This window comes from Lupinus angustifolius, chromosome LG07 (assembly GCF_001865875.1).
Source record: "Lupinus angustifolius cultivar Tanjil chromosome LG07, LupAngTanjil_v1.0, whole genome shotgun sequence".
NCBI lineage: Eukaryota > Viridiplantae > Streptophyta > Magnoliopsida > Fabales > Fabaceae > Lupinus > Lupinus angustifolius.
Window position 1 is genome coordinate 8216084 of NC_032015.1, and position 21527 is coordinate 8237610.

The window sequence follows — 21527 nt, forward strand, 5'->3', positions numbered from 1 at the left end:
TGTATACTTCATTAATAGACAATTCAGTCCTTACCTATCTCAAAATTCACCATATCAGATATTGTTTAAGCATGATCCTAATTTGATGATTCTGAAAGTGTTTGGATGCTTATGTTTTGCCTCTATTCTTGTTAGTCATAGAAAGAAACTAGATCCTAGATCTAGAAAATGTATCTTCCTTGGTTATAAGCATGGCACAAAATGATATATAGTTTAAGATATAAAGAATAGAGAAACCTTTGTTAGTACAAATGTAGTCTTTTATGAACATGTTTTTCCCTTCGCCTCTGATTTTTCAAACAACAAAAATGAAAATGAATTTTCTCTACCTACTTATCCTTACATGTCTTGTGGTCATTTTCTTGACTACCCTACACAAATTGAGACTGTTGTTGATAGAAATGATGTTGACACTGAGTTGATGCAGAATGAAGTTGAAAACCATATTTCATACAATGTTGATAATCAGCATATAGATGAGACAGGTCCTCATGATGAGCTTGAGCCTAGTCTTAGAAGATCCACCAGAATCAAAGGACCACCATCACATCTACAAGATTACCATTGTCTCTTATCATTAGAAACACCAGCCTTGAATAAACATAGTATTGACTATCCTCTCTCTGATTACATGTCATATGGTAGGCTTTCTAACAGATTCAAACACTTTATCCTAAACATAAACACTCATATTGAGCCTTACTCCTATGAGGAGGCCATAAAATATGAGCAATGGAGATTGGCCATAGGTGGTTAACTTAAAGCCCTCAATGAGAATCATACTTGGATCCTCACTAAACTCCCTAAAGATAAGAAAGCTATAGGTTGCAAGTGATTATTCAAGGTTAAGCACTAATCTGATGGAACCATAGACAAATACAAAGCTAGGTTAGTTGCTAAAGGGTATACCCAAATAGTTGGTCTTGATTACCTTGAAACATTTAGCCATATTGTCAAAATGACAACAATCAGAACTAGGGGTGTTCAAATCCAGACCGGTCCAAAACAAAAACCGCAAACCGATCCAAAGTAGACCGAAACCGCAAAAACCGAATGTATTTGGATCGTATTGGATTTATTTTTTAAGGACCGATCGGTCCGGCCCGGTCTTCGGTTTCACGTCTGGGATCCAGACCGATCCAGACCGGACCGATATTATTAAGTTAACTAAAATATATCACATAAGCATTAAGCAGTAAGCTAAACACATCAAAAACGCATATAAATTGTCTTAACAATATGAATATTGATGTTTCTAATCTTGCTATTAAAAGAATCAAACTTTTCTTCATTGTTCTGGTTACTACCTTGTTGGTGTTGTAGGCTAAAATTGAAGGAATTTATATGTTTATATCTAAAAAATAGACCGATCCAAACCGGACCGAAACCGCATATAATATTTGGACCGGATTGGATCGGACATCTTAATATAAATGGACCGGACCGGACCGCATACTAATTACGCGTTTGGATCGGATGATTTTTTGCTTAAAAACCGATCCAAATGGACCGCGGACACCCCTAATCAGAACCATGCTAGATTTATCTGCTATTAACAATCGGCACATCCATCAAATGGATGTCAATACAGCCTTTTTACATGAAGATTTGCTGGAAGAAGTCTACATGAAGGTGCTTTTAGGTCTATCTGTTCAAAATTCAGCATTGGTATATAAACTACAAAAATCTCTCTATGGCCTAAAGCAAGCCAGCAGGCAATGATGGAATGCAAAGCTCACCACCATCTTGACTAAATACGGGTACACTCAATCCAAGGCTGATTATTCTCTATTTACAAAATCTATTAATAACAGTATTACTATAGTTCTTGTATATGTTGATAACTTGATGGTTGCATGAAACAATTTGAAAGAAATCACTCAACTTAAAGCCTTCATGAACAAGTAGTTCAGAAACAAAGACTTGGGTGAATTGAAGTACTTCCTTGGAATAGAAGTGGCTAACAAAATGGAATAGTTGAAAGGAAGCACCAACATATCTTGGGTGTAGCTAGATCTCTCCTATTCCAATCCGCTCTTCCGAAGTGTTTTTGGAACTTTGTTGTTAATCATGTTGTATACTTCATTAATAGACAATTCAGTCCTTACCTATCTCAAAATTCACCATATCAGATATTGTTTAAGCATGATCCTAATTTGATGATTCTGAAAGTGTTTGGATGCTTATGTTTTGCCTCTATTCTTGTTAGTCATAGAAAGAAACTAGATCCTAGATCTAGAAAATGTATCTTCCTTGGTTATAAGCATGGCACAAAATGATATATAGTTTAAGATATAAAGAATAGAGAAACCTTTGTTAGTACAAATGTAGTCTTTTATGAACATGTTTTTCCCTTCGCCTCTGATTTTTCAAACAACAAAAATGAAAATGAATTTTCTCTACCTACTTATCCTTACATGTCTTGTGGTCATTTTCTTGACTACCCTACACAAATTGAGACTGTTGTTGATAGAAATGATGTTGACACTGAGTTGATGCAGAATGAAGTTGAAAACCATATTTCATACAATGTTGATAATCAGCATATAGATGAGACAGGTCCTCATGATGAGCTTGAGCCTAGTCTTAGAAGATCCACCAGAATCAAAGGACCACCATCACATCTACAAGATTACCATTGTCTCTTATCATTAGAAACACCAGCCTTGAATAAACATAGTATTGACTATCCTCTCTCTGATTACATGTCATATGGTAGGCTTTCTAACAGATTCAAACACTTTATCCTAAACATAAACACTCATATTGAGCCTTACTCCTATGAGGAGGCCATAAAATATGAGCAATGGAGATTGGCCATAGGTGGTTAACTTAAAGCCCTCAATGAGAATCATACTTGGATCCTCACTAAACTCCCTAAAGATAAGAAAGCTATAGGTTGCAAGTGATTATTCAAGGTTAAGCACTAATCTGATGGAACCATAGACAAATACAAAGCTAGGTTAGTTGCTAAAGGGTATACCCAAATAGTTGGTCTTGATTACCTTGAAACATTTAGCCATATTGTCAAAATGACAACAATCAGAACTAGGGGTGTTCAAATCCAGACCGGTCCAAAACAAAAACCGCAAACCGATCCAAAGTAGACCGAAACCGCAAAAACCGAATGTATTTGGATCGTATTGGATTTATTTTTTAAGGACCGATCGGTCCGGCCCGGTCTTCGGTTTCACGTCTGGGATCCAGACCGATCCAGACCGGACCGATATTATTAAGTTAACTAAAATATATCACATAAGCATTAAGCAGTAAGCTAAACACATCAAAAACGCATATAAATTGTCTTAACAATATGAATATTGATGTTTCTAATCTTGCTATTAAAAGAATCAAACTTTTCTTCATTGTTCTGGTTACTACCTTGTTGGTGTTGTAGGCTAAAATTGAAGGAATTTATATGTTTATATCTAAAAAATAGACCGATCCAAACCGGACCGAAACCGCATATAATATTTGGACCGGATTGGATCGGACATCTTAATATAAATGGACCGGACCAGACCGGACCGCATACTAATTACACGTTTGGATCGGATGATTTTTTGCTTAAAAACCGATCCAAATGGACCGCGGACACCCCTAATCAGAACCATGCTAGATTTATCTGCTATTAACAATCGGCACATCCATCAAATGGATGTCAATACAGCCTTTTTACATGAAGATTTGCTGGAAGAAGTCTACATGAAGGTGCTTTTAGGTCTATCTGTTCAAAATTCAGCATTGGTATATAAACTACAAAAATCTCTCTATGGCCTAAAGCAAGCCAGCAGGCAATGATGGAATGCAAAGCTCACCACCATCTTGACTAAATACGGGTACACTCAATCCAAGGCTGATTATTCTCTATTTACAAAATCTATTAATAACAGTATTACTATAGTTCTTGTATATGTTGATAACTTGATGGTTGCATGAAACAATTTGAAAGAAATCACTCAACTTAAAGCCTTCATGAACAAGTAGTTCAGAAACAAAGACTTGGGTGAATTGAAGTACTTCCTTGGAATAGAAGTGGCTAGAGCAGCAAGAGGAATCAACATATGCCAAAGAAAATACACATTGGACCTTTTAAGAGATACTGGATTCCTTGGCTCTAAACCTTGCTCAACTCCTATGGATCCCAATGCAAATTTACATGGAAATTATGGTCATCCCCTCACTGATCCTAGCAAATACAGAAGGCTAATTGGAAGGTTGATCTATCTCACTCATACAAGACCTGACATCTCATATTCAGTAAGTCATTTAAGTCAATTCCTTGCAAATCCCACTGACATGCACTATGAAGCGGGTTTGAGAATTGTCAAGTATCTCAAAAATGCTCTTGGACAGGGTTTGTTCTTTCCAACCCAGAACACAACAAAGCTAACTAGTTTTAGTGATTCAGATTGGGGATCTTGTATTGACACTAGGAGGTTAATCACAGGCTTTTGTTTTTTCATTGGTAAAGCCTTAATTTCTTGGAAGAGTAAGAGGCAAAAGACAATGTCTATATCCTCTGCAGAAGCTGAGTATCGTGCCTTAGCTTTGGCTGGTTGTGAAGCAAGGTGGTTGAGTTATCGTTTTCCTGACTTACAAGGTAATCATGTTACTCCAATAATGCTTTACTATGACAATCAATCTGCTCTTCATATAGCTTCCAACCCCGTCTTCCATGAAAGGACAAATCACATCGAAATTGATTGTCACTCAATCCGTGAAAGAGTTCAATATGGTGAGGTTCATCTCCTTCCTATTTCTACCGAAAATCAATTGGCAGCCTGACCAAAGCTTTACACAAAGACCTTTTCAATCGATTCATTTGCAAGCTTGGAATGTCAAATGTTCACATTGCCATAGGTGGTTAACTTAAAGCCCTCAATGAGAATCATACTTGGATCCTCACTAAACTCCCTAAAGATAAGAAAGCTATAGGTTGCAAGTGATTATTCAAGGTTAAGCACTAATCTGATGGAACCATAGACAAATACAAAGCTAGGTTAGTTGCTAAAGGGTATACCCAAATAGTTGGTCTTGATTACCTTGAAACATTTAGCCATATTGTCAAAATGACAACAATCAGAACTAGGGGTGTTCAAATCCAGACCGGTCCAAAACAAAAACCGCAAACCGATCCAACGTGATTCCAACAATGAAGAAAGCAATTAAGAGACATATCTTAGTATTAGTTTAAACTGATTTTTCCAACTTTCCTTTTTTGGCATGAACTAGCCGTTATGGCAATTTTCTGTTTTAGCAAATTTTCCTTTTTAGGAATGTTCTGTTTTCTGTTCTTTTCCTGTTGTAAATCTTTGCTATAAATCTTTGGTTCTCTTCCTATTGAGAATCAAGAATGATAATAAAGTTTTCTAAGGTATATTCATATTAAAAGGTTCTCATATCTCTTTATTCTTGCCTTCTTCTTTGATTCAAGGTGAAAGGTGGTTATGTTCTTTACCTTCACTCATTCTGTTTTTCCATCAAAAGAGTTCATGTTTATGCCATCTTTTTGAGACTGGCACTAAAAAAGTAGGAATGAGACATCCTTGAAAAACTTTTCCTTTAAAACTTGTTATTATCATTCACAACTTCTCTCTTTTTGGTACCCAAAGGCTTTTACATAATGGGATATCAAATAGTTACTCTATTAGAATAACTAAAAAGTGGAAAGAATAGTTTCATTCCAAATTCATGGGTGTACGGAGAGAAAGAGCATACTTTTTGTCTCACATTGTGTATTACTCCATGTACCGTGATTTTTTGTTGGTTGAAAAAATATTTAAGTTAAAAGTTTAATTATTAAATATTTTTCTGACCAATCAGAACGCATACCACATGGAGTGACACAATATTATTAGACAGAAGATATGATCGGGAGAGAAAGTTACTAAGAGAGAGTAGTACATTTAAAAAGGAAAAAATGTTTAAATAAATAAGGGTAAAATTTGAAGAGAAAAAACATATAACTTATCTTGATTTTATAAAATATCAAGAGATTTTATATAAGATAAAAAAAAACATCAAAAGTTTTGGAAATAAGAATCACATTTTTTCTCTCATTAACTATGGGTTTAGGAGTGACAATTAATTAACCTTGACAACACTATATTAAATTACTTTTGTTTTCAAAATAAGGTTATACTATATATATATATATATATATAGCAATCTTGTAAAATTTGAGTCGGACATCAAATTGGAAGAGGTCATGTATTAGATTTAACAGTTAAACTATCCAGTCGGACAAGATGATTTCATATATAATTTATCATTTTTATCTATAAATATATAGTTATATATAAATACAAAATTTTATATAATTAATGATTATGTATAATATATTGAAATAACATATTTCCATCTTTTTTGAACAGGGTAAAATAAAACATTAGAGTAGTATTCTAATTTTTTTAAATTTTATATGGATCATCTGGTTCACTTCCTTAGTTATTCATGTTCAATCAGGTTTAATATGGTCGGTCCAGAATTCCTACGATTCAAAGCGGTACAACCCCTCATTTGGTTAAGACTATAAACCAGAACCATTTTCAAGTCCGATCACGGTCGAATCAATCGGACCATTTGGTCCGGTCCGGGTATCGCAACAATGTGATATATAGCATGTTAAAAATGTAGTGGCAGTGTCGGGTACTAGTACATCTATGCCCAATGCTGGATTTGGATTTCATTGATATGGTTGAGGAATTTAATATGATAATGTAAAGTTGTGCATTCAAAATCATTAAATTCATTAATATCGTGGTAACTAATTTCTAAATGAATTTTAAAAAACTGTTTTTTTATTGAAAAGATTAAGATACCTTGTTAACAACTGGAAAACATACATTAAAAAAAATATGCTTATACTAATTTTTATGTTGTTACTGTATAATCTAACCTTCATTTTTAAATAAAAGTAATTCAAATAAATAGTGAAAAGATGTACTTATTCTGTATAAATTTTTATATTGTCAATACATAGATATTATACTCTTAAAAAAAATTAAGTTTTGTAGGTTGATGAAATTAATCGTGCTTTCATGTTCTTTTATGGTTTATGTAAGTTGTCCTCAGATATAGATGAATGTCCGATCCATAATATTTAGAAGTGAGAAGCGCACATGCTTAGCATCATTGATCAAAAGAAAAGCCACTTATTAAACCCAAAAAGAAAAGTCTGTTCTACAGATTTTGTTCATTCATACACTTCACTTCTTTTTTTCAAAATCATACAGTTGACTTGCTCCATTACAAATGGTGAGAAAAGTAGTGGCACCCTGTACTTTATAAGTTTAAAATAAGAGAATCTTTCCATAAATTAAAGTTTGAAAGAGATAATAAGTCCACTTATTTATCATCAAGCATGCGAATTTAGAATTCAGTGACCTTACAGCTTGGATAACATTCAAATTTCTAATTATGAAAGGTGGTGTTGTTATTACGCTTCTCATCAAAAAAAGAAAAAGAAAGATATTATTACACTTGGGACCATTTCCTTGTCATGTTCACATACCTATTATTGTTATATAATCATGAGGAAAAATTCATCGAAAAAAGATAAAGTTCATCAACAACAAAAAATAATCATCGGGAAATTTATGCAATAAATTAGAGACATTTCTTTTCTAACATAATCCTTCAGCTTTTCACACACCACACCATAAAAGGACAAAAATATTCACTACCGCCATATAATTCCATGTCCACAATGATAATGAATCATCTTGTATATTTTTTTCAATATGATTATATGAAAATAAAAATTGTTATTACAAAGAAACTTTTAAAACATTAAAAATTGTTATTATAAAGAAACTCAGAAAAGAATCTTGTTAAAACAGATTGCATGAATGCAAAATGTAGAAAACACCTGCAGTTAAAAAGTATAATTGTTCAGGAAGTTCTACAGATACAGAAGAAAAGGACAGATAATTAATTTGAAAATGACATGATAATCAGGACAATGTTGTCAATACACCATGACAGCATAATAAACTTCACTACATGTAAAGATATGTAGTAAATAATGCAATAATGAATTGGAGTACAATGAAAAGTGCAGGATCCTGGTACAGAGCATTTGGAATAAAAATACATAAGCTCTTCACCACTCCTAAAGCTCTGTAGTAAAATAATGAATAACAAGATTACTAAAAAAACAGAATAGAATAGAATAGAATATCCTTATGCTACTTCCCAGCAAAAGTTCCTCTTTTACTTTTACTTCACCACATTTCCTTCTGGAAGCCATCCCAAAATAATTTAGAAAATGAATATGTTGTGTACCTTAGTAGAAATTAAATACCTATCTCAACAAGATGTAAAAGGGTCAATTAGATTAGACTATAAGCTGATCAGGTTGCATTTGTTCAAGCAAGCTCCTAAAACAGAATGATTAATGGAATCAATTTGGAATTGGAATACAATCCATCAGTAGATATATCATTAGCAAGCTGTCAACTTCTCTTTTATCATCTCAGCTGGAGATTCCTTCACCAGAGACTGGACCAAGGATAGATCAGGCTCTTCCCCATTATTTTTAAGCTCAAATGAGGATGCTATTTTCGATCGACGACCTAGTTCCTCTCCATTTACTGACCAATCTGCTTTTCCATTAGGAGATCCCCACTTAGACCAAGTGCTTACTGGGGAACCGACAGCTGAAGCAGGGTTGTTAGCTGCAAGGTCTCTTGAACTAAGGCTCAGCAGCTGGTGCTGCTGTTTCTCACGTTGAGCAAATGCAGATATACGAGAGTTCATTGGAGAAATGGGTTCCAAACATCTTGGTGACATCCTTCCAGGAGAAGAGATACCAAATGGAGCCTGTAATGAAGGATGCTCGACATTCTTAGGAGACAGCATATTGGTATTTATTGGTGTTAACATAGTCTGAAGCTGTTGAAACTGATTGAGAACAGCAGATTTGTGTGGACTAAAAACAGAAGCCAGAGCTGGGTCAGAGTATCGGGGAGATAAAATTTCAGAAGAAAAGAGCTCTTCAAGATTTGACGGAGTTAGTGTCTTAGACCGACCAGATCGACTCACTGAAACAGCACCACCATGATGAAGCTGCGAGAAACAGCCTAGGTCATTCAAAACTTGCTGCTGGCAATCAAAATCAGACAACACATTCAAGTCTTTGGGTGGAATGTCGCGAGCACTAAGAGAAGACCTCAGGCGACTACATTGAATATTGCTTCCAGGTAAATGAAGAGTTGGCACATTAGGCTGTGACCAAGCAGCGGATGAGAGTGAGATGCCATCTGCAGATGGAGACATTGGCTGGGAAAAGCACGATGGAGACATGGACGAGACTGAGGAAGGTGAACCAGGGAAAAGGCTCAATGCAGCAGCCATGTCCATGACATTAGGAGTAGAGGCAAATGACCTAGGTGAAGGGACAGCAGATCCCATAGACGCATACAGGGGACGAAGTTCCTCTGTGGTGTGAGCAAAAAAACACACCCTTCTATCACAACTAGTGCCATCTTTGCAGAGACGTGTCCGATACTGTGCTGGGTGTAGCCAGCACTCAAATACTCCATGAGCATACTCACACATATCATTGCGTCTACAAGCCCCTTTCCTAAAATCAGGGCATGGCACACAGCTGTAATGGAACTTTCTAGGGTCTCTCCTACGAGCATTCTCTCCAGGGTGAACAAAAGGACACTCAGTCCAATCATGAGAGTATGCCCGCGAACAAGGCCGGACCTTGAATGAAAACATCCGAAACTCATCCGTAGCATATATGCTGTTTTTGATATCTGGAAGAGACGGGTCAATTGGATATTCTTTCTTCTCTGCTACAGATCCAACAACTGCATCATTAAACTTCAAAGCCATAGGAGAACATGGTGAGCCTGAAGGAGAGTACAGCATTGTGTTTTCAGGTGATGATAAACGCACAGGCGAAGCAGGACTTGAATTAATAACACATGCTGGAACAGAGAACTCGCCAACAGATACATCAGAAGCACTACCCGAAAGAAGTTCCTCAATAACTGGTTTCACGCCTTGAAGCTTAGGATGAACAACAATAACATCAACAGGACGATTTCCATTAGCATCCACACAATTTGGATTGGCACCAGCCAATAAAAGAATCTTCACAGCATCAACTACATTAACAGACCCACCAGAAGCAGCACAGTGAAGAGCAGTACTTTCATTCATCGCACAGGCCAAATTTACATCTGCCTCTGGACGCGAGAGTATAATCTTCATAACTTCGATGCTACCATAGGTAGCAGCAACCATCAAAGGAGTCCTATGCTCGAGAACAATTTGTTTGGATCCATTTTGACGAGCGTACCAGAGCCCAACTTCATTTATCGAAGAAGGATCCTTATCTAAAAGTGCCTTAAAACTTTCAGTATCATTGTTAGAAGCAAGTTCCAGCAAGCTGGAAAAAGAATCTTCGGTATGAATAGTTAGTGTTTTCATATCTGATGGTTTGTTAGTTGAAACTCCTAAATCTGATGGAAAAGATGGAACATAATCTTGTAAAACTTCTCTGGACCGCCACGGATCTTTACTTAACTGTAACATGATAACAATCATGAAAATTTATTCTATTAATGATCACACATACACCAATAACTCAAACAAATAGTCAAATATTTGCAAAAGGAGGAACACAATTGCACAAACTATAATTAAAGACCTATTTGCTCAAACTTTTACCCAAAAAAACATTATTATGATTTTATAATCATGTTCAGTTCTGACACATTTGATTAGTTTGCCTATGAAATAAAACAGAAGCTAAGACAACAACAATAACAAACCCGAATTCAGCTTCCTTACATATCAATTAAACTAAATTCACATAACTTTTTATGCCTTAAAAAAAGACCCTAAATAAACCCAAAGAAAACTACCGATTTCAACTATAGCTACATCATGTATGATGAAAAACCTTGGATTAAATGATAATTTCAACATAGTGAACCTAATTATAAAAATTAAATTATTCAATTTAATGTTAAACAGTTAATAAAAATAGCAAGATGGCACAACAGAAACAAAGTTAGTACCAAATAACATAAAATTGAATTGACCAACAAGGCGTTGGTGTGGTGTAAGGGCCCGTCAAATAATCAAAGTGACGAAAATGTTAAGGATTCAATTTCTCAAAGCGACACCATAAGATTTTTACCCATAAGTTGGGAATACCTTGTTAGTGAAAAAAATTGCTTCACCCTCAAGTTAATGACATAAAACCATATAGCAGATCTGAGGAAAATCTAGAATCATCTTTAACAGAACAGTTAAAGTTTAAAAAAAAGTAAATAAGGAAAAAAATTAGAAAATAATGAATCTATTTTCATATCAGATAAAAATAGCAACACATTTTGATCATATAAGGAATCAAGCGAAAGAGAGTGACCGGGTTACCGGTATAGTAGGTGAACAAGAGAAGAGTTTAAGGCTTCAATCTCCATCGATGGTACCAGGGAAACATGAGAAGAAAGTTTAAGAGAGAGAAAGTAACGTAAACCAAATTGAAATGGAGATGAAATGAGAAATGAAGGGGAATTTAATAAGGAACGGAATTGAAATGAAAATGAAATGCACGCGAAATGAAGTCCAAGTGAAGTGGAAGATTTTGGAGTGGGTAAAGGGGGACCGGATGCTTCGGTTAGAGGGAAAGTAGGGATTGAGACGGGTTGTGAGTGAGAGACAATTGGTTGAACCGGTTGACTGGTTGGGGTGGATGTGTAGAGAGATTAAAGTGGAATGAAATGTGGGTTTGGATTCCGCCAATCAGTGGAGAGTGAGGACAATAGTCAATTGTGTTGATCGTAGAATCAAATCCAAGTACTACTACCTCAACAAATATCTTCACTAATTAAAACTTTAAAAGCATAGGCTTAGAGCTATGTTTATTTGGTCATTGAATAATAATCTATAATATGAACCTAATATTTATATATTATTAGTGTAAAAATTTAGATATATTTAATATATTATCTATTATTTGTTAGTATTATTTTTTAAATAATCAATGATAATTGAAAATAAATAGTACATGATGAACTCACATCATATAAAACTTCTACATTACCGATGCACATCTTTTCCTTAAAGGAAGTGTAATATCTATATATCGTTAGTGTAAAAATTTATATATCACATCATCTACTATTCATTAATGATTAAATATAAATGGTGAATGATGTATATCATGCATACAATTTTTTATCTTAAAAAGGGTAAAATTAAACTATAAGATTAACCCATCTATTAAGTATTTTAAAATTTTGCACCTTTAGACCAAGTTGAACTCATAAAAAATAATTTAACCACCAAATCAAACTATAGTCTAACCAAGTTGGAAAGATTTTGTAAAATTTATTATTGCTCCTAAAATACAATAAATGAGAATTAAAATTAGGTTTGCCTCAAGGTAAGATATAACTTAATAAATAGATAGGTAATCTTGGTTATAGTGATGGGCTTACTACATATATTTTATCATGTTGTGGATTAGTTTTCCAAAAAAAGTTCCTACTCTTATTTTAGAATTGAGAATTAATTATAGACGCACCCTTCTAATCAACATCCATAAATATAACAACATTTAACTAAAACGACCGATTTAACTACTTCAGAGCCAAATGTTTTTTTTCTAATTTGTTATAGGTCTCACTATAATGATATTGCCTATAACAATAAAGACTTAGTTTAGTACTTAAACCTTTTATGGAGTGGTTTGTAATCTCTTCAAAAAGAAAATCAAACTTAAAATTTCAAATGTTAAATAAATTAGTCCTGTTAAATAAAATTTTAATTGGCAAAATCATATTTTAACCTTGAAATTATTAGTCTTACATGGTGAGATTTAAATGGTGACATTATAGTAATTCAAAGAAAATGGAGAACTCTTGAGATGATTGGATTAACAATCCAAGAAGAAACAAGAGAAGAAAGAAAATATACAACAAGATGAATAATACTTCATGAACTTTTATTAAATGATTATTGGAAAAATACAATTGAATTATCTTAAGAGAACAAAGAAAAAGAGACACAAATATATAGCAATCAAACCTAACTAAAACTAAAGCTTAATTAAACTAACAACTTTCTAACTAACCTATAAGCTAATTTGACACATGTTAAATATGTCAATTATACAAGAGCTTAGTAATATAAGAGAATATTTGATGAAGCCTTTTAAATATATAGTCTTGGCTAGGGATATATGATTCGGTCATGATGATAGGCCAATGGTTTGTTATACGCCCAAAGCCATCGGTCAGGATGTTCTGACCTGGCATGGTCATGGTGTCATGTGCCTCGATCAGGCTGGTGTTGTTTTCTTCGGTCAATATTTTATGTGCCTCGATCATTCTGATGTACATTGCATCGGCCAGCTTCATATGGGCATCGGTCATTTTGATGCACATTGCCTCGGTCAGCTTCCTATGCGCCTCGATCATTCTGATGCACATTCCCTCGGTCAGACTGTTGTGTGCCTCAGTCAAGTCCATGCAGATTTCTTCGATCATGCTGAGGCAGTTCTGGTCCATGTTGGTGCATATTTCTTCGATCATACCGAGATAGTTTTCCTCGTTCATATTGGTTTGTCTGATGCACAAGTTGGTGTGCACTAAATGAGTTGATTCTGATTCCTTCTTTCATAGTAATTATTATAGTTATATTAATTAAATAGAAAGAAATTGGAAATGTAATCATCAAATTTCAAATATAACTAAGTGAAAAATAGTTCTAATTATAGCAAGTAGAAATAACTTTGTTTTTAAATGAAACAATTAAAATGGAAAAGATAATAAAAAGATTTAAAATTGTATTAGAAAATTGCCAAATGTCACCCCAATACTGGGATGTTTTTATTTTATTTTTGGTGTGCAATAAGATCACTATAATAATATTTAAGATGTAAAGTCAATTTTTATATATAGAAGTTGATTCTTCATCATTTTGTATTAAGCAAATTATAATAAACTCATTTTGTTTTAATTACATTTAACCTTTAAAATATTTAATTTTGTACATTTTTTTGTAAAGTTCTGTGAGATTAAAAATGATATATTTGGGTTGGTTTTTTTTTTTTTTTTTTTGTTACGAGTGCCTTTTATGAAAAATAATATTGTTTGAATCAGTCATATCCATATTAGTGGTTCTTAGCTTTCTCATATACCAACGAAACGAAAAAAAAGTTTTATATGTCAAATGTAGTTTTTTTTTTGTGAATAGCTCTTGTGCCTTAACAAAAATAAAAATGAGGACCTTCATGTTATATATTTGGCGAATAAAGGAAATACCATGCTTGAAAATGTTATCACTTTGTACGTTTCAGGACTTATGTATTAATATTTTGAATCTTCATGTTACTTAACTTTACACTATGCGATATAACACTAATTTTTCAGTCACTTATTTGGTATTTTTATTAAAAAGTTAAATAGCCATAATTAAATTTATAGTGTCTTGAAGTAAATATTGCTTCCGTTTTTATGAAAATTGTCTTCAAAGAATCTGCAAAGATTAAGACCAAAGTAAAGGAATATTATATCAAAAGGCATTTATACTTTGCAAGAATAATTGAATCTTTGCTTTGTTTATGCTGCTAGATGGCACTTGCATCACTTTGATAAAGAAGGATTTATAACAAGAAAGACAATCTTGTTTTCCACTTCATGTTTTTGTCTCTCTCACTTTTGTCCCTTTATTAAAATCAAGAGCACTCATTAATCTTAGAGTTTAATTTAATATATATATATATATAATTGTATCAGTACATCATTGATCATTCATATGTTAATTATTATTATTAACTCTTATAAAAAAAGTAATAATACAATTAAATAATGAATGATAGACTAGCCGTCTAAAAAATTAATTTACTAATTTTTACTAACATGGGATTGCCTTAATAGGCAACATGTTGTGTAGAAAATATTTCCCTAAATTAATTTAATTGATGAAGTAGTAAGAAAAATCACCACCTGGCGGAACTTTATGAAAAAGAATCATCTAAAGTATTAGAGAGGAAATTATTAATTTTATTTTACATTTAAGGACAAAAGTATAAATCATCATATTTTATCTAAAGAGCAAAAATGTTATATTATACTATTATTTTCATTTTGTTTTTATATACTTTCCTCTCTCATTCTAGAGAGGATTGTAACCCTAACTTTATGTTGAATTGAATCATACGTTTTTTCAAAGATATGTTTAATCATATATAATTCAAGAAAGAAAATATGTAAATGTTCCATAATATTATTAGTTAATATATAGATAGAGAGATATAGATTCTCCAATATTCTCATTAGTCATTAGGTAGCATCTCAATCCTACTATATTGTGTATTGTAGTATTTCAAGACTTCTAGTTATGTTCATACCCCACATAATATATATAAATATCTTAAAGTTTTTTCCCATTAAAAAACTAACTTTCATAATAATTGAATGACAAGATGCATGGGCTTGGATTTGCACTCATATGCAAAATATGTTACCAGAATAAAAAACATATATCTGAGTTGGTGTTAGGCCATGAAGAAGCAGGTAAAAATCAAGGTTCCCTACCTAAACAACCTTTGATTTTGGGAAGGTGGAAACAGATACAGCATAGTGGTTTGGTTAGGTAACTTAGGTTAATGCTTAACAAATAGACAATACCTAACTTAAATATTAGGGTCCCCACCCTATCTCTATTCTCCCATATATGAAAATGAATGAAAGTTACTTGTATCCAATGTCATATTGAAAATGATGTCTCTTATTTTGGATTGTTTCTATTTAGCTCCCTCTAATGGACGACGTACCAATGTCAATATGGGTCCCTTATATCCATTTTTTGATTATTTTTTTAGGTCTTCCTAACATTTACTTATATTGTTTTCCTTTAAAATCGTAATAAGTCAACATCAAATTTATAAGAATGTTTGGCGTAGAGAGATTAAAATCGACATCGTATTGCTTAGATATAAAACTTATTTTAGTGATAACTACTCATAACTACTAAAGGGAAATCATAAAATCGTGTCTATTTAGAGATGTAGAAAATTAAATGAAAACTAGGCAAAATGGTATTTAATATATGATAATTTGATTAATAGATTGGAGTGGTCGTTCTTTTTAAGTTGTGATTGGTTTAGTAAATGGGTTAATTATGAATCATGATTTATTGTTTCTTTTTCTTCATTTAACACTCACATATAATTAATTACCAACAATTTATCATGTTCTTCTTTTATAAGTTTTGTTTTGTTCTTTTATACAAACAAGGAAGATTATCAACACCAACAAGTTGTTTGTCTAGTGGTGTAAGACTTTACTGTATCCTCAAGGTTGAGAATTCAATTCATGAGAGTGACGCTTATTGGGGGGCAATCACAAACTCCGAAAAAGAGATTAGCCTCTTACCCAAAAAGGTGAAAGAATACTCTTGGTAGTACTAAAGAGAAGATTATTAATTTATTTGTTTTTAACAAAATTGTTATTATCTTTTTTATTATACTATTTTCAATTTCTCTCACTACATTATTACTTCAGTGTTATTATTTTTTCTCTCCACGATAACAAATATAAGAGTATAATTAATAAAAAAATAATTATTATTGGCTGAGAATGACATTTAAAAAAATAATATAGGCTGTTTGATTGAAAATGAACAAATTGTTCATGCAAGTAAGGTGGGTGAGTGTACTAATTGACATTAAATTTAGAATCGCTATATGTTAAAGTTGTTAGTTAATTTCAGTTTGTTAATTGTAATATGATTTTTGTTAATCGATTAAGAGTTTAATTAATCGTTTAACTAGGTATTAGTTACATTGTAGTATATAAATGGTAATTCTCTTATTCTTTGTAACTCAATTCAATATAGAAAGTTTTCATTTTCTCATTCATGATTCTTTCATACTTCTTGATTCATCAAAAAACTTTCTTTTCCATGGCTTTTACCACATTTTATCATGATATCAGAGTAATAATTATTGTTTTGATAGCTTCCGCTTATACTTCTCTTCCAAGATTCAACAAAGAATCATCATTCTTCCATCTTCTTTGTCTCCATCAAGAACCATGTCATGTTAATCATCAAGAAATGTCACTTTGCCCCGGTCTCAGAAACAGAAAGTTATGCAATTACTATGGATACTACTAAAAAATATTATTGCACAATTGGAGAGATCAACATGCATTATCACATCACGAAGAATTTTTTCAGTGTCATTATGGAAGATTGAAAAAGTGCAACCAAAAGGTTACTACCACAAATGATCCATTAGTGGGTGCATTTATGATTTGCAATCAAGAAGTCCTATGCATCACACTTCAACATTGCTCTAAGGTTCAACCAAAGTACTCATAGTGTTGAGTTTGATCCATCTTCTAAAAATTTGGGTTGTTATAACCCAAGATTTTGTGTATATTTTACCTTTATGTTTTTTTCTTATTCTTTCATCTATTATCCCCAATCACTTCTCATTTCTTTTTTACTCTAGTATCAGACAATCACCTTCAATTACAAGAGCTTAACAAAGGTGCACCACCTACAGCATCACAACTTTCCCTACAGCAAGCATCACAGCTTTCTCCTAGCAAAGATGAAGATTATCACACTTCATTACTCACTCACATAAATCAATCTTCATCAACTCACTGCATTCTTCTATCATGAAGCCAAATTATTGTCTCTTAATGCATTTATCCTCATCATATTTCAAGCTGCAAATTGCCCTGCTTTTCTGTCTCAGGCTGCAAATTGCCCTGCAATTTGCTCTGTTTTGTATTCCTCATTCTGTGTTGCTTAGCTCATAAGCAACACAGATGGCCTTTATTCATTAATTCTCTTTTTGGTTTATAGTTTGTTAGTTTGTTTAGTTAGTTAATTTGTTATTCTAGTTTCTCTTCTTATAAATAGGTTTTGGTTTTTCCCTTTTGTAATTTAATTCAATTCAATCAATATAAATATTAAGAAGATTCATTTTTCATATCTTCTTCTTCTTCATTCTGTTTTTCACTCATCTTTCTTTCATTTCGAAGTGTTGATCACTTCATTCATCAACCAAGAAAGCTTCTTGGCATTCTTTTATCTAGTTTATTTACATCTCTCTCATTAAACACACAACATTACAGTGTATAATTTTTTCTTCATTGAAGCAACATATAATGATCAAGATTAAGGTCCATCTCATTTCCCTCTTTCATTCGTTATGATTGGTTTGCTTCTGTCAAAAAGATGGTTAAGCGTTGGATGAGATTGCTTCTCCCAAATGGTGGTTAAGCGTTAGTATTATTTCACGTTTAGATTTCAAGACTGGGAGACGAAGATTCGCTCACCAGCAAGAGGAAGTATTATAGCATGTGTGGTGTTCATCACAATCATTTCAAGCTTGGAATGTTTGACACATTTCAGCTTGAGGGGGTCTTAAAGCTGTTAGTTGATTTCAGTTTGTTAATTGTAATATTGTTTTCGTTGATCGATTAAGAATTTAATTATCGTTTAGCTAGTTAGTTATTAGTTAGACATTGTAGTATATAAAAGGTGATTCCATTATTCTTTGTAACTCAATTCAATATAAAAAGTTTTCATTTTCTCATTCATGATTCTTTCATACTTCTTGATTCATTAAAAAGCTTTATTTTCTATGGCTCCTACCATATTTTATCATTTACATCAGGTTTGGTTTTGATGAATGTCACATGTTTGGATTTGCATAACTAAGATAGCATTCGGCGTATATAGAGGACAGAATAAAACAGTATCTTTGCTCATTTTCAGTCTCAATTATATATAAAAATATATCTGTATAAATAAATAAAAGATGGAATGGACAGACAAACTTAGTGGGCCAAGGTAGTTTCGAGATTTAGAAAATATAATGCTTATAAGGTATATATTATCAATCAAGAAGGTTCTTATATTAGAAATGAGATTCATATAGATTATCATTCAACAAAATTTTTACAATGAGATTGGAGACATTCTATAGAATCAAACCATTACTAATTAGATCAATTGTTGTTCACAATCGTTAGTCTACTTTATATTCACAATTTTGATGAATTACACAATAAAGCTAGTATAAGTACAATCAAGATAAAAACTCTTATCACTTCAATCCATAACAAAACAACCACTTTAGGCTATACTTAATTCAAAGAAGAAAGAAAGAAACTATGCTTAGCAATGGATTATCAATCCAAGAACAGCAAGACACAGAATTTCACAATGAATAACCTTGAGATCTTTTATTGATGAAAACCTGATCAAAGATCAGTTTAGAATGCTATGAAAAGCTTATCAGAAAAACTATCTAAAGAGTAATACTTATACTTGGAAGATTGGAGAAAAGGCTAACAAACTAACTAACATATTAACTAACTCACAATTATAACACATGTTAATCATAGAAGGCTTAACTAGAAGCTTCAGCCAACTTAGCCATCTGATATAAAAGCATAGGCTAAAACAAACAAATACAAAACATATTACAATTATGATTGACCAAGTGTCAATGTCGTGATGATCATATAAAGTGATAGCTGGAGGTTTCTCTGCCCCTTTGGTTGATGCAGAACTGATGCGAGTAAGGTGAGGTTTGATCAAAGGAAGTTGATGCTTATTAATGAAATCTGAATTGAATGTGTGTTGATGCAATCCTATGTTTGCTTCTGTTTGAGTTATGAATGAGAGAGCTTGGTGGAATGTTGATGTTTGGTTTATTGTTATTTGGTTCATTGCTGATTGGTGATTTCCTTGAGTGGCAGCACATATGTTGATGAGCCCTAACTTGAGTTGAATTGTTGAGTAATCCTTTGCTCCTAGAGGCTTTGTAAGAGCATCAGCAAGTTGAAGGTGAGAAGGAACAGGGAGGAGCTTGATCTTACCTTGAGTACATTTTTCTCTAACAATATGGCAATCAAGCTCTATGTGCTTGGTTCTTCATGAAAAACAGGATTATTGGCAATATAAATGGCAGACTGATTATCACAAAACATAATAGCAGGCAAAGAAAAAGAGTATTGTAAATCTTCAAGCAAATAAGTAAGCCAAGTTAATTCACAAGTAGTAATAGTCATAGCACGATATTCTGCCTCACAAGAACTGCGGGAAATGGTCTTTTGTTTCTTGGATTTCCAAGATATGAGGGAAGTTCCAAGATAGATGCAAAAATCTGTTATGGATCTTCTAGTGTCAGGGCAGGCAGCCCAATCACTATCGTTGTAAGCCTTTAATTGAACAATTGATGTGTTTGAGAAGTGTAAACCTATAGCAGGGGTACCTTTAATGTATCTTAGGACCTTTAAGGCAACGTTATGGTGAGTGATTGTAGGATTGGCCATGAATTGTGCTAACTGTTGAACAGCAAAGCATAAGTCAGGTCGTGTGTTTGTTAAGTAAATGAGTCATCCTATCAATCTTCTATAAGAGGGAGTATCATGGAATGGAGCACTGGAATCTTGAAACAGATGGGTTCCATATGTCATAGGAGTGTTAGATGGTTTGCAGCCTAGCAAACCTATATCAGAAAGGATTTCAAGGGCATATTTCCTTTGATTCATAGAGATTTTTGTTTTGTTTTGGGCAATTTCAAAGCCTAGAAAGAATTTCAAAGTGCCTAAGTCTTTTATCTTGAACGTATTGTCAAGAAGAGTTTTGAGGTTGGCAATTTCATGTGTGTTGTTACCAGTAAGGATAATATCATCTACATACACAAGGATGACAGTGATTTAGTTTGAGGAAGAGTATTTGGTGAAGAGGGAGTGATCTCATCTAGCCTTGTTGTAATTATGTTTGATGAGGAAGTGAGATAGCTTTGCAAACCATTGTCTGCTTGCTTGTTTTTGTCCATATAGGGACTTTTCAAGCTTGCAGACTTGGTTATGTCCAGAAGAGGGTAGGCCAGGAGGAAGGGTCATGTAAACTATTTCGTTAAAGTCTTCATGTAGGAAAGCATTATTGATGTCAAGTTGTGCTAGAGGCCAATTATGGATAGATGCTAAAGCTAGAAGGAGCCTAACAGTGGTTATCATGGCAACAGGAGAAAACGTGTCAATGTAATCTATGCCTTCAGTTTGGGTGTAGCCCTTGGCTACCAATCTAGCCTTGTATCTTTCAATGGATCCATCAGCTTTGTACTTAATCTTGAAAACCCACTTGCAACCAATAGGGTTCTTATCCATGGGTAAATCAGTGATGATCCAAGTATTATTGTTTTGCAGAGCTTGTATTTCTCTATGTATGGCTTCCTGCTAATGAGGAATCTTAATAGCTTGTAAGTATGTTCTAGGTTCTGTTTCAGAAGATATTGAGAGGATTCTATACATGTATGGTTTGGATAGCTTATCATAGGACATGTAGGAAGATAGATGATACTTAGATGTGTAAGACAGGGTAGTGTTGTTAAGTAAGGCACAGTGGTAGTCTTCTAAGTATGTGGGAGGTTTAAAGAGTCTGTTACTTCTTCTCATAGGAGGTGAAGAAGTATGAGTTGCAGGGCATGGAGGACATATTGGATCTGCATCAGGGGG

At 33.3% G+C, this 21527-nt stretch overlaps 2 protein-coding genes across 3 annotated transcripts; one reads left to right on the forward strand and one right to left on the reverse strand.

The window, feature by feature from the left end:
- Positions 3613-4788, forward strand: LOC109352894 (uncharacterized mitochondrial protein AtMg00810-like). Its single transcript, XM_019595077.1, has 2 exons — positions 3613-3747; positions 3988-4788. The coding sequence occupies exons 1-2, from the start codon at positions 3613-3615 to the stop codon at positions 4786-4788; spliced, it is 936 nt and encodes a 311-aa protein (XP_019450622.1).
- Positions 7992-11550, reverse strand: LOC109352181 (zinc finger CCCH domain-containing protein 30-like). Of its 2 annotated transcripts, XM_019594044.1 has the most exons (3): positions 11404-11550; positions 8415-10545; positions 7992-8371 (listed from the first exon to the last, which is right to left on the reverse strand). In XM_019594044.1, exon 2 carries the CDS (start codon positions 10447-10449, stop codon positions 8449-8451), a length of 2001 nt encoding a protein of 666 aa, XP_019449589.1. In that variant the 5' UTR covers positions 10450-10545; positions 11404-11550; the 3' UTR covers positions 7992-8371; positions 8415-8448. The 2 variants fall into 2 exon arrangements, with proteins under 2 accessions (XP_019449589.1, XP_019449588.1); XM_019594043.1 differs by having other exon boundaries at positions 7992-10545; positions 11404-11549.